Here is a 15,574-nt window from a genome sequence, read left to right as displayed (position 1 = left end):
CATAACAGAAAACATGCAATTCATATAAACTGCTACAACAACAACAAACATTCGTGAACTCTATAGTTTTTGGACATGTGTTTTGTTATTCCTCACACTTTCGTTCGTGAATGTTTTGTACAATGCGAACATTCGCGAGAGAATGCAAATGCTTGTACATTCATTGTGACTTCATTCGCGATAAACTGAAATCATTCGAATTCTCGCCGTGAGCATTCGTGAGAAAGAACGTATTTTAATCATTCTTCGCACCCTGATATAAAAATCACTTAAAAATGAATCTAAGATGTATCTATTTTCTATACCGGGTGCTAAAATATGGCGCACCTGTTTATCTGTTCAACAAAATAAAATTTTTAAATAGTTGTAGGTATATTCAATTAATCCTTCAAAGTTTCACGCATATTGTATTAGAGCGATACTTTGCAGTTGTTATAGTGAGATTATGGAACATGTTACCTAGTTATTTAAAGGACTTTTTCCATTCATTCACATACTTTTAAGCGTAATCTTCTAAACTATATATCTACACCAAATCAATCTCTATAAATATGTAAGTAGTCGCTAATAATATTCCCATTTTTTCATTGTTTATGATCATTTTAAGAGACGGTGTTAGGCTCTAGATTTACGTTGGTTATTAATATAGTTTATATTATTTTTTATGTATATCTTATCAGCAAGGATTGTCCATAACGTTATTGGTTTATTGTTGATAAATAAATAAAAACCTCTCTAATAAAAGTTATCAACAAAAGGTACCCCCAAATTTTCCGTATTTTTGGCACGATTTTCAACTAAAAATAGTTGTAATTTGATATTTGGGATTCCTATTTAATACGAAATATCTTTCTTAACCTATTTGTCTCGGCTGCATATCCTCTAAAGTACCAGTATAAACACCATCCAATATGAAGTCAGTCAATTGTACGTTTCTCTCAGAATATACTATATAGTTTAATTAACGACAAAGTCCTCATTGATGATATATTGAACGGGAAGAGGTGTACATCGTCTATACCGTTTTGCGTTCAGTTCACGCTTTGATTATGCGTTCTACGTTATAAAGGAAATTGAAACGTAACATACAGTTAATCAATGTGTGCACTGAATAGTTCATATATTTCATTTTCAATGCCCAAACATCATAAGTGTAGAAGTAATGTAAATACAAAATGACAGGCAGTCGGACAAGGCTAAATCGATATACAAATTTATTCTTATTAGCAATATAATTTCTTATTCCGCCTTCGAATATTTCGAGGTTTTGTAGAAAGAGTATATATATATATATATATAATGGAAAATAAACAATTAATTTATTGAGGTATTCACAATTTGTTGACACGACAGTTGTAATTAATATTTTAGAAGAATGCTGAAATTTCTTAACAAAATAAACATTATTTCACCATTATAATACAACACTATTAAGGTTTTTAAATAAATTTCTGCAATATTTCATATTAAAAATCTATATATATATATATATATATAAGTCGATTTCATATAATAATCATCCGATTTTCTTTCAGGTCGTTGACAAATCCATGCCAGTATTTACTAAACAATTTTATTTTGGCCGTGTAAAGGAGGACATTGAACTATTTTCTGCAGTATCTGTAAACATACAGGCTGAGAGTCCATTACAAAGAAAATTGATTTATACTATATCGAATGAAGACTTTTTTGAGATAGACTATAGAACGGGTAAGCCAGTATTTTAATAAATTTGCAGTATACGAAATAATCATAAGTTTACCCACCTCTTTGTGGATAAAATAAACATGTTTTTGTTTTTGTATTAAACCAATTACAGTAATAAAATAACATAATTCTAAAGGGTAACACAAGACAAAGTAAATGGAATGTGTTTTCCGAAACTAACAGTCTATTTATGTATTTAGAAAGAACGAGTTCTTTCGCTTTCGATGCGAAGGAAAATCAAGGGAATCTGTAGTTGACGACATATTCGCTTACCATGTCGTTGATAATAGAATACATATTGTCTTCAGTCATACCCCCTTTAAAATTGTAAACAAATACATATTTTTCATTTGTACATTTTGTATATCAGGAATTTTAATATTTTGACCTGCTAGTGTAAGAAGGCCAACACAAAATCATTATTCCAATATTGGGGATCCAATACAACAGAACGCTATTCTAATATAGGTCGCACAAGAGATGTAAAAAGTTGTTTTGTAATGTAGGGATCAGAGAATTCTTAAGGCCTTCGTTTTATAAATCCTAAGACACCGTGGGCTTTTTTCACCATAGAAATTACATGATTATATGCTTACATTTGTTTAGGTTTAAATCCACACAGTTTAATTTGCACCATTGTAAAAGTATTTTTAAATCTTTTGAAGTAAGTCAACTTGCTTCATAGAAACGTGAGTAATAAAACATGACTTCGTCTGCATACATTAGAAACTTGGAATGGATAGATCATTTGGCAAATCATGTACAATCAGAAGAAAGAGTAGTGGGCCTAAATGACTTCCTTGGGGAACACCGGAAGGAACATTAATGGATTTGGAGAGACAATCATCAAACAAAACTACCTGTGATCTATTTCCCAAATAAGATGATATCCATTTAACTAAATTTATACTTAAACCAATTTGATTTAATTTATATATTAAAAGTTCATGGTTAACCCTGTCAAAAGCTTTACTGAAGTCAGTATAAATCGTATCGGTTTGATTACGCTGAATAAAACCTTTTATGAAGGTTGAGGAAAATTGAATAAGATTGGTAATGGTTGAGAGGCCACTACGAAAACCATGTTGATATGGACTTAGGATTGGCTGAACTTTATGAGAAATTACATCAGTAATCAGTTTTTTGAACAATTTTGGAATTGCACTTAATTTAGCAATTCCTCTATAATTCGAGACATTAGTTAAAATACCAGATTTGTGTAAAGGAATTATATAGGATTTCTTCCAGAAGGTAGGAAAATGACTATATTTCAGGGAATAATTAAACAACAGCGTTAATTGCGTTAAAATATTGTTGATCTCATTTTTCTTAATTTTAATATTATTTTTCTTAAAACAATTTTTTTTTGAATTGGTATATTCTTTATTGTTTAATTTGTTATTCTTTTATTATAATTATTTTGATATGCATTCGATGTTTAATCGAACTATAATAATTATGCTCCCCGGTCTCTTATTTAATTTTTATGTGCCCTGATGTGAATCTAGGGCCTGTAATTAGCTGTGCTCAATTCTTTAGGCAGAACATTCATTGTGGTGGTGGTATGCTTACGTATGCCTATTTGAACTGTCAGAGCATTCGTCCGTCTAGATTCAATAACAAATGGGATGAGATAAAGTGTCTACTTGTTGGCAGTGGAATTGATTTTTTTGGTGTGACTGAGTTTTGGCTTAACTCAGCTGTCTCATCGAGGTCATTGAGAGTTCCTGGCTATAAGGCTCTACGTAGTGACCGCATTGGCCGTGTAGGTGGCGGTGTTATGTTGTATGTATGTGACAGATTGTCATATAAGGTGGTTTTTAAATCGGATCATTATGGTGTATACGAGTCTTTGTGCGTCGAGCTGTGTTTCGGTGCATATACGTTGCTTGTTGCCGTTGTATACCTGCCGCATGGAGATGTAGATTCCTTTCGTAGCATTCATGAGGGTATTTTTGATTCATATGCAAATGTGTTTGTCTGTGGTGATTTTAATTGTAACTTATTTAAATCTTCGAAATCTACGTTGATGCGGGGCATATGTAGGTCTCTTGGGCTTTCTATTGTCCACAATTCCAAGCCTACGCACTTTGATCTTGCTCATAGTTCTACCTCGCTGATTGACTATTGTTTGATCAGTGATCCCATGCGGCTGGGCTTTTCCTTGCAGGGACAATGCCCTAGCATATCTCACCATGCGCTTATCTTTGGGATGATTGATTTGCCTGCAGTTGCTGAAGAGAAGGTAATTGAGTATCTTGATTTTTGTAATGCGGATTGGGTGGGTATTTGTGATTTTGTGTTTAATTTTGATTTTTCTCCTCTGTATCTCACCAGTAACGTAAACAGCCAAATGGCCTTGTTTGAGACGTTATTTCAGAGTTTGCTGTTTTTTTGTTCCTCTTGCTAATCGTCATGTTAACCCCAAAAATGATGAGTGGTTGAATTCTGATGTGGTGAAGTCAGCTCGTTTGATTCGGGATTTAGCTTACTTTGAATGGCGCAGAAGGCCTACTGATGACAATAGACGTATATATTGTATCTGCAGAAATCGTTGCAAAGCTGTTATGCGTAATGAAAGAAGAAAATATTATGAAAAGTTGTTCGGTCGTATGAACAGTAGTCAATTATGGAAGTCTCTTAGGTCCTTTGGTTGTCTGGATTGTGGTGATGATGTTCCTTTTATTGATGTTAATACTGTTAATGATTACTTTTGTAATGTGGGCAAATCTAATCCTGGAGTGAGTGTAGGAATTGCCTTTGTTCCAGAGTAATTTAGGTTTTACTGCGTGTTTATGGAAGATGTTGAAAGTGCTCTCCGCAACATTAAGTCTGGAGCTGTAGGTTTTGATGGCATTCCTATTAATTTTTCCATACATATCTGTTCACTTTTTGCATTTTGTTAATTGTATTTTTATGACGTCATCCTTCCCGCAAGCTTGGAAGGTGGCTCGTGTGGTGCCTGTTCCGAAGAAAGGGTCTTCATACAGTCAGTCTAACTTGCGTCCAATAAGTGTATTGCCGGCCATGTCTAAGATAGTTAAAGATGTTATTTCATGATCACAAATGCCTGAGTGGTTCTCAGTATGGTTTTCGGCGTGGCTGCAGTACTACGGTGCACTTATTATCCCTTACTGATGTTATTCGTGATGTTTTTGATGGTTCTGATGTTGGTCTTGATTTGTCTAAGGCCTTTGATTCAATTGACCATGCGCTGCTTATTCGAAAGCTTAGAGTCAAATTTGGATTTTCCGTTTCGGACTGTAGACTAATTTCGTCGTATTTGGAGTGTAGATCCCAGTTTGTTGTGCACAAGGGTGTCCAATTGATGTTGGTCTAATCCGGTGTGGAGTCCCGCAGGGTTCTGTACTAGGCCCATTACTTTTTATTATGTTTATTAATGACATCATGGATTCTGTTACTGCTAGTGATTGTAGTCTCTTCTTGTATGCGGATGACATACATGTTTTCTTTAGGAGTGATGATCTCGCCAGGTTGGAGAATCTGGCTAACACAACGTTGCAATCTCTCTCTATGTGGATCTCTTCCAATGGTCTTGTTATAAACTGGGATAAGACTGAAGTTGTTTTGTTCAATTGTTGCTATGACGGTTCTATGCCTAATATTTGCGTTAGTTCCTTTACTATTAATATTGTTGGTGAAATGAAGTGCCTGGGTGTAATTATTGATGCCAAACTTAGTTTTTCGACCCACATTGATCTTCTGTTGTCCCGTGTGCGATTCCAGCTTAGGAGGCTTTATAGTGTCCAAGCATATTTGCCTCTTGGCGTTAGGGTGAAGGTGGCTATGTCGTTGTTGATGTCTCAGGTTAACTATTGTTTGGAGGTTATTTCGGGCTCTAATTCTGGTCATTTGCATCGGCTCCAAAAGGTTGTTAACTCCATTGTTCGTTATGTATATGGTTTGGGTCGTAGTCATCATGTTTCCCAATTTGTTGTTAAATTTCTTGGCCTATCCTTTTATAATTATGTTGAATATCGTATCCTTTTGTGTTATTATAGAATTATGAGAAATGTTGATTTACCACTGTGTAGTAGGTTTGTGATGTGTAGATCCTCTCGGAACCTTCAGTTGTTGTATCCGAGGTTTTCGTCTGCAATTTGTGAAAGATCATTTGTAGTTAGAGTCGTAAGATCGTGGAATCAGCTCCCTTTGAGCCTTCGTAAGTTTACCTCTTCCACTTTTGCGTATAGGAGGGAATTGTTTGGGCATTTGTCTCGTATTTGATGAAGATGGCTTTGAAGAAATCCCTGATTACAGGTTGCATAATGTTAGTTTGTTTTTTTTTTTTTAATTTTTGGCTGGGGAGCCATTTTTATTTAAGTTCGTTGGCATTTATGTTATAGATTTATACATATGGAATTTAATGTCTGTATAGTATATTTATATGTATGATTCCTTAAGCTTCCTTTCCCCTCCACTTTTCTTAGCAACAGTGAAGTAGAGTGCAGTGGATTGGGGTTCTTGTCTGGAATCTGTTATGTTAGGGGTTTGCATTAAATTTTATTATGTAGAATTTTTTTTTTTACTGTTATGTATTTTTAATTTATTTAGTTTATTCTTTGTTTGGATTTTTATTTTTTTTATATATAAGTTAATATAAGTTATTGGCCATGCTGGCTTTTTTATATTACATTGTATGAAATAAATGAAATGAAAGATTATTTTTATAATTTTTAATATTTGAAAGCCCAGATGTGACGCATGGATATCGTTCCGAGTTTCTAACCCTAACAATGGGAACACATTCTAGAATAAATTTATTTAGGATATCATAAAATTTATATACTGATAATTCTAGATCACTATGACTCTTACAAATAAAAAATGAGCTCCAATTTACGGTTGAGATAAGTGCGTTAAGCTTTCGGAAGTCAATATTATTATAATTAGGAACAGATTTAAATGACATTGAAGAATTTTTGGTAGCTAAATTTTTATGCATCATGGATATGCATAATGTAGGATGGTAGTTATCTTCGGGAGTACATACTGGAGGTACTCTAATTATTTCAAAATATTGTGTATAATTCACAAATGCTAGATCTAGAATTAGATCATATCAATTTGAAACGCTATTTATTTGATAAAGATTTATGTCGCTAAATCGATTTACAATTTCAAAGGTAAATAGGTTTACATTTGTATCAGATGTCAAGGGTGTTAGAGCCTCAGAATCTGGCAATGAAAACCACTTTACGGACGGCAGATTAAAATCGCCGAGAACTAATCTTCTGTCAGAGTCATTCATTTTGTTAGTGATTGAATTTATTGCTAACAGATGCTGATTATAAATATCAAGTTGCGATGAGGGAGGAATGTATGAGCAAGTCACAAATAATTTAAAATTTTCTAATTCAATGGATATGCAAATAAATTCGATATCAAAACAGTTTAATTCAATTAAATTAATGGAATATTCGGCATCAACTGCAATAAGGACGCCACCACCTTTTTTAACAACTCTATCTTTTCTAAATATATGATATCTAGAACACAAAATTTGACTATTTAACACGGATGATTTTAACCAAGTTTCAGAAAAGGTATATAGGTTTACATTTGCATCAGATGTCAAGGGTGTTAGAGCCTCAGAATCTGGTAATGAAAGCCACTTTACGGACGGCAGATTAAAATCGACGAGAACTAATATTGTTTCAGAGTCATTCATTTATTTAGTGATTGAATTTATTGCTAACAGATGCTGATTATAAATATCAAGTTGCGATGAGGGAGGAATGTATGAGCAAGTCACAAATAATTTAAAATGTTCTAATTCAGTGGATATGCAAATAAATTCGATATCAAAACAGTTTAATTCAATTAAATTAGTGGAATATTTGGCATCAACTGCAATAAGGACGCCACCACCTTTTTTAACAACTCTATCTTTTCTAAATATTTGATATCTAGAACACAAAATTTCACTATTTAACACGGATGCTTTTAACCAAGTTTCAGAAAATACTATAACATCATAATTAAAACCAATGCTATCAGAGAATAATCGAGTTAATTTTGTGTTTAACCCTCCTACATTCTGATAGCAAACATTGAAAAACATATTTAGTTTTTTGACAATATTTCAGCCCTCTGAGGGAAATGAGCTAAATTTTCAGATCTTTCCAGAAATTCCTTTACAAATGCATTAGCAGGCCAAAATTCTCTCGAAATTAGTCGATGAAACATACTTTCTTGTACTACAATTTTAAAAGATGATCTTCTTTCTGAGAAAGCAGACCGGAGCTTATAACAACGTAGAAATTTCCATCGATTTTTGATTATATATAATAATTTATATCCTCAACCGAGGTATCTGGTGCAAACCTAGATACAAATACCATTTTCATGGTGGGAGCCATAGATAATGATTTTTGGAAGGAATTGCTAGTGCCAGCTACGGAAGACACTGATTATTCCCGATTTCCGTGAGTAGGTTTTGAAGTCTTTTCCAGACTAGCACTACTTATACTCACAGATTTTGGATTCCACTTCCGATTTCCGAGGCCGAATGTGACGCAACACTAGCATATGTCTGGACACAATCAGTTTCCGTTGTATCCGTGATTGATTGGAAGGTGATTGTGGCACTGTATTCCCAACAGAAACTGTGAGTTTGCGACTAGGCACGACTTTATTGGTAGCCTTTTTCGCAGACCTTTTGCGTTTCTGCCCAGACACAGACGGTGATGATACAAATTCATCAAGCTCTTGGTACTTTTCGAGCAAATTGGAAAAATTCTCAAAACTTTTTGATAACGATGTAAATTCCTTTTTCATCAAACCATCAAACCGACTGCAAGTCTTTTACAAAATTATAAAAGTCGGCTGAGAGTTTTCGACAATAAACACAGCACCAACGGACACCAACATTATCTCTAATTAAAAAAATAAATAAAAAAATGTTACAACAACAATATAAGTTAATGTAACAAAGGAACAAATTGGGAATGGAAACAAAATGCGAATTAGAATTAAAAAAGATTAATTAATATTAGCAAAAATATGTTAAACTAGCTGACCCGGCAAACGTTGTTTTGCCTTATCAATATTGCATCAATATAAGGTTGGTAAAAAACATTTGCCACTAAGTTTATGTCAATTAAAAGAATTAACTGGTACGCCAATGCAGGCCCAAACACATAACAATTTATAATTTGGTAGAACTTATTTCACCAAATGTGTTTTTTAATAGAAGTTTCTTAATTACAATACCATTTTTTTAGTGCAACTATCCTTTTGATTTTTATATTGAAATCAGTATACAGCTCGAAATATTTTAGATTTGGCATAGAAATTTAGTGGTTTCCGATCAGTTATAGGTACATTTCATTTTTAAACAAATTGTTAATTGGTTTTCAGATTGATAGATTTGTATATGATTGATATATATATAGTTTTAGACAGTTAAGGGGGAAAAATTTGGGCAATGTTGACGCCGTATGCCTTCTTTGTTTAAGGTTACATAGGTCCACATCCAAACTTCAAGTTGTCGGCAAAAAAAAAGAAACATTGTCGAAGAAATAATACACTATTTTGACAAATATGAAAATGCGATGTCATATCCAACAGCTTGGGCTCTAAATAAGACAAAACTTCAAATATCTGACGGGAATGCTAATGCTATCATTACCATTATTTTCGATTATGTTAATGATCGCAGCATTAGTATTAGAACATACACATATTTTATGAAATTAGAAGTTTTGACCTAACTAACTCAAAAAACCATATGTCATACAAAAACAACAATTTATTAAAACAATAAAGCTCGATACAAAAAATAGGGGATTGTAAATAGAGTAACTTCGGGTAATGTGGACCACCATTTTCTTTTTTTTTTTTTTTTTGATATCGTGGGCGTAACAACGGTAAACAATAAAAACAAATTGTTTTCACAGCATGGTAGATTTGTTGGCTAATTATATTCCAGGTCAAAAATTATATGAATTTGTCCATAAAAATGTTATTGCATTATATTTCAAAAAACTCTAAACTGCAAATAAAAATAACTTGGCGGGTAATGTGGACCAGTATGTGTGGGTAATGAGGATCAGTAAGTTAAAGATAGGTTGTGGATTAATTGTGATAAATTTCAATTTTTTGACATTGAATATTTTTATTTAAAAATAATTATCGGCTTCAAAAATTAATAAAAATTTAAAAATAACCGAAAGTAATTACAGATAAACGTGTATTTTTCTTAAAGAAAACCACATAACCTCTTTATATTCGAGAAAAACAAAATTTCCACTATTTTACAAAATCGTTCGACTATTGTGCTAAAAAATTTTCAAATCACACTTTTACAATCAGAGCTACAATTTCACCTACTAATTTTTCAACATTGCAATTATTTATTAAAAACCAAGTTTGATGTTTGTTTTCACTGATTAGGAAAACATTTATCAAGGCGGCATTCATATTTGAAGCATTTTCTTAGATATGGGGGGTGGTCCACATTTGACGCATGGTCCACATTACCAGAAGTTACTCTATTACTTAATATATTTGTTTTGGCGGAATCTCACAATTAGTTTGCATATTTTCCTATTCTGACCCCATATGATTTATAAGTCCCTTGAATCGTCAAAATGGGTGTAGACGTTTTTGAGTTATAAACGATGTAACTAACACAACGTTCGATTATTTAAATTTCCCGACTTTTTGATGTTTTTCTCAACATTTTCTTCGTAAAAAACCTTCTCAATGCAATTACAAACAAACGAAGAAAAACGTGTTTGAAATCGGTACAGTCAATATACCATGCAAACATTATTTACATCTTTATAAGTTAGACACAAAAAATATGTAATGCGGAATTTCCTCCATGTAGGATGAATTTAAATGTATTCTTCCCGAATATAAGAAAATGTTCAATAATACCTTCGTATTTTGTTGACGTATTTGTAATCGTATATAGCGAATTATTAACATCATTGCACTGTATTGAATACTTTGATAGACGTTTTCGTTTTTACTAAAACATAAAAACATATGTCTATGTATTGACAGTTTTGTTTCATTATTGTGCGCTTTTAAGCATCCTTATCCTAAAGTACCTGGAAATTAGTAACAAAATATCCATTTAATTGCCTTTAATTCGGTATTCCCCATAGAAACTTCCCTCATAATTGCCGGTATAGTTTTTGGTATAGGCTCCACATAATGGAACCGCTTAATCTTTACTTTACCATGGCTTTATTTGAAAAAAAAAAAAAATTCACAACCTATACATACCATGCAAATTTCTTCACATAACGCAGGCACGCTTACCCATATACGCTACCGTAACAGCATGACAACACAAAGTTGCTCGAAGAGCAACAATCAGTCGTTGATAAGCAGTCAACGAGTGAACACGCGCATGGATGCACGCATTGTTTGCTTGTTTTAATTGTTTGACGTAAATGAAGTAATACACTCTGAAATTTTTTGTATTAACTATTGAATATTGTATTTCAGCAATATAACAAATTATTATGCTACAATCATATTTTATGATTAAAAATGTTGTTAAGTCCGCACTATAGGGACTTGAGTGGTTGGCAGGTACAGTGCAACAGATTCTCCAATTGAGTCAGTACGCCCAATGCGTACTCGTGAGCAAAAAAAGAAGAGACATAAAACACGATAGTTTAATTAATAAAAGGTTTCGACCAATGCCGATATTTATTGATTGGTAACGATATTACCTGTATGGCACAACAATATATACGATGTCTTACAATTTAAGCGCTGGTGATCACAATAATATGTGTGGGCAGTCGGTAGCGACGAAAGTAATCAAGTAATAAGAAATAATAAAAACACAAAGATGCCTAAAGGTGGCGCAGAAGTAAAATATAAACAAAAGCCCGTTGAAATCTGTCAGCCTCATACTATTACAAGGATGTAATAATTAGGAGTAGACAGATTTCAACGGCTACGACTTTTCAAATTAAAGGCAAACTATTTAACTATTTTAAACAGCCATTCTTGCTTAAACATTTGCCGCCTCCCTTAAAACATCTATATGTTTTAACAATTATATGATAAATGATAAATTATAAATAACGGCATAGTGCCAAATATTTTTTAATAATTTTTTTTTTTTAATTTTTTTCAAAAAACATGCTTACATGCTAACGATCGAGCCATTAGGGACCCCCCGATTACACAGATCATGAAGGATCTATTGTACGAAAGGACCATTAGGGACCCCGCGGATGTATTAGGTCAGAAAGGACCTGTGGTACGAAAGGGCCATTAGGGACCCCGCGAAACGAAAGAGCCATTAGGGACCCCGCGAAACGAAAGGGCCATTAGGGACCCCGCGATTTGTGAGCCAAATTGTGTGACATTTCTTGAGTGCCGCCTTACAACGGTTTCGTACAATATACGAGAACAATTTATGTTATAGAACCAGTAATTATCCAGCCGAATTTTGTATTTTGAGCGAGCAGCGATCCAGACGAAAGTCGAAAACTATGATTTTTTACTATTTGTGGATACAAGTCTGCTCCTATCAAAATATCTACTGGACTAGATTGAAGGAAGTCGGGATCTGCCAAAACTATATTTGACAAATCCGATTTAAGGTCCGATGTAATCGAAGAGGATGGAAGATTTCCCGATATGGAATCTACTACCAAGGCCGACGTTTTCAAACTGTAAGACCTATTAGAACGACTGCTAAGTTTCAACGAGCACATTTTTCGACATGTACTAGCGACAGTATAATTTACTCCGCGAATTGTCGAAATTGTGGATTTGACCGATAGCTTCAATTTCTTCTGAAGTCGCTCGGAAATGAAAGACGACTCAGAAGCTGGATCTATAAGCGCCCTAGCAGCAAAACAAGCACCATGGTTAACAATATTGACTATGGCTGTTCCCAATAGAACTGCTTTGTTCTGTGCAGCGTGAAATGTCTGTCGAATAGCAGTGCCGACAGATGCGGGTGGATTAATCACAGTGGAAGATCGAGGTCGAAAAGCTGGAGCGGAAGACGATCAATTCGAGTTTGTGCGAGTCACCATCTGACTCGGAGCGCTCACAATAGAGCTATCCCTGTGCAATAGAGTATGATGTCTCTGATTGCACTTTCGACAGAAACGACTATTACAATTTTTCACTTCGTGTCCCCTACGAAGACAATTTACACAGAAACGAAGCTTTTTGACCAATTTAAATCTATCGGCAGGTGTACTATTTACAAACCTAGAGCAAAGATGTACTCGGTGTTGCTCTGAACAAAGTACGCAACATGAATTATACGACGAACGAGGTGTAGAAGTCGCACATTTAGACGAAATGGAATTGATTTTATTATTCGATTTTGACACAGTGCCGAAATTTCTCATCTCATGCAAACACAGAAGAGTTTTAATTCTCTCTGTCAAGAATGCATCTAACTCTTTCCAAGATGAAAGAGACGATTTTGATTTTACATTTTGCTCCCATAATGCATGTGTTAATTTGGGCAATTTTTGCAAACATAGAAATACCACTATCGGATCCCAATTATCCGTTGGTATGTTATAAATTGCCATTGCGGAAAGACAACTATTTATTCCGCGTTGAAGTGACTTAAGTCCTGAACTACATTCTTGATCCAGCATAGGAAGGCCAAACAACATTTTCAAATGGCTATGAACAATAAGACGTGGATTATCATAAGTGGAATTCAAGGCATTCCACGCAGGTTCAAAACTCCGATGAGTCAAAGGAAATTTCGAGCCTCACCACTAGTTTTACTCACCAGATGACATAGACGCTCAATGTCTGTCAATCGGGAGTTATTAATATATACCGCACTAAACAAATCTCTGAATGTGGGCCAATTAAGAATATCTCCACTGAAAATGTCGATATTGCAGGGAGGAATCGCAAGATTATGAAGGTTATCTGTGTTTGGAGGATCTACGATAAAGCTTTGGCCTAGAATTCCCAATATTCAAAATTGTGGAGCTAGATGCCTGCGTTCCCACATCACAAGAAGTGTGGGACGACGAGCTCACGTTTTTAACGGTGGCATCAACTGAGAGAGTTCCCGGAAGAATATTGTCGGTATGCTCTGTTACCGACACTACTGAATTGTTCGAAGAAGAATTCAGGAATGATTTATTAGAACCTCTGATGTTAGATAACAATCGATTTATAACTGATGAACAATGCATATATTCTTTTGACGAGACCGCATACTGGCTATACAATGAATCGAGATCTTCAGGATTTTCTACGTGGGAGAGACAATTATTAAAAGTTTCCTGACTGATTTCCAAAATTTTTTAATTTCCTCACTCCTAACCTCAAGATCATAAATATCTAATTCGTCTTCCTTCAATGCACCGAAACTCCCCATAGAGTTGGAAGCACGAATGAATAAATTTAAGGGAGTGGAAGCCATTTTATAAATTTAACCAAAATAAGATTATCCAAGTGATATATAAAAATCGAATCAATTTGCACGATAGCTACAACCAAGCAAAGAGGATATTACTATTTATACGAACGATAAAGAAAACAATTTGATTTTTAAACGAATTCGATAACAAAGGTTTTAATCTAACCCCACTAGCTATCAATAAATGATCACGATAAATAATTCAAAAATGAAATATGGGATATGAGAAAACCCGTATAATGGTGAAAATATTCAAAAATCAAGTATATCTTTGGAGAAAATCCACAAAAACAAAAATAAACTATAAATTATAGCGGACAATCAACAAACTAACTACCAATTGTAGAGTATAAATTATTAAATCAAATAAAGAAGCTACCGAATGTATCGTTTTTATAATAAAATTGCTATAAAATACAAAAAATTATTAATATTTACACAAAATCGATATGCAACTATGTGCCAAATATACACTCTACACAATACAAAAGTCCAAACGACCGATTGTAGGGCATAAAAATATTCACAACAAATATTAAAATTCAAAAAAACAAATAATATGCAACTATATGCACAATAAAACAAAAATAAATATTTAAAATCCACAAACAAAATATAAGCAACAATATGCCAAATATGCACCCTACACAATACAATAGTCCAATTGACCGATTGTAGGGTGCACTGGATTTTAAAATGTCCAAAATTATTTAAATAATATTCCCTGACACAAATATTATATTTACCATAAAATATAATAATGTGTGTCACTGTCCTAATATACAAGCCGGGGACTGTGTAATAATACACTGGCCGGAGACCGTGCAATAAAACGGACACAACAGAAAAGGGAATATGCGAAAATGTAATATGTATGCTTACATGCATGTGAATATCTAGGCATGCAAGTGACTGGCTGACCAACTAGCCAGAACAACAAAGCGACGATGCTGGAACATGTAACAATACGTACGTATGTAAATCAAGAAATAGGTAGGCACGAATAGGCGGTAAACGTACGTATGTCACAGGAATATGTATGAATATACTTTTGTGTATTTTTTGCAGCAGATGATATGCAAAAGAAAACGATCAATAGGAATGGTATAAAGAAGAAGTTCTTCAACTAATTTTACAATAACAATTATCGAATGCAAACGAAATGTTCTCTACGAATTTAGACAAAACTTGTCGAAAAGGAAAACAAAACTAATATTTGTTGGTAACTGAATTGCTCGAAGAAGTATTCAGGGATGATTTATTAGAACCTCTGATGTTAGATAACAATCGATTTATAACTGATGAACAATGCATATATTCTTTTGACGCGACCGCATACTGGGTTTCGGTTGTCATTGGTCATTGCCAATTATAAAATACACCAGAATTTTACTTTTTAGCTACAACTAAAGCTATGAACCGTAACTGCGAAGAAATTTAAAGCAAAGATAAATAAAT

At 33.8% G+C, this 15,574-nt stretch overlaps 1 protein-coding gene across 1 annotated transcript in view; it reads left to right on the top strand.

Annotated features, from left to right (window-relative positions):
* Positions 1 to 15,574, top strand: part of LOC133321436 (fat-like cadherin-related tumor suppressor homolog) — a gene marked incomplete at its 5' end in the record, with an annotated part of 113,832 nt that overhangs the window by 21,974 nt on the left and 76,284 nt on the right. The window contains one exon of the mRNA XM_061530522.1: positions 1,536 to 1,710. Coding sequence (XP_061386506.1) covers positions 1,536 to 1,710 — 175 coding nt within the window. The remainder of the gene's footprint in view (positions 1 to 1,535; positions 1,711 to 15,574) is intronic.

This window comes from Musca vetustissima, unplaced genomic scaffold (assembly GCF_032173495.1).
Source record: "Musca vetustissima isolate MV318-11 ecotype Yass unplaced genomic scaffold, APGP_CSIRO_Mvet_v1 utg107837, whole genome shotgun sequence".
NCBI lineage: Eukaryota > Metazoa > Arthropoda > Insecta > Diptera > Muscidae > Musca > Musca vetustissima.
Note: the sequence above shows the minus strand (reverse complement) of the source record. Positions and strands in the feature narration are given on the sequence as shown.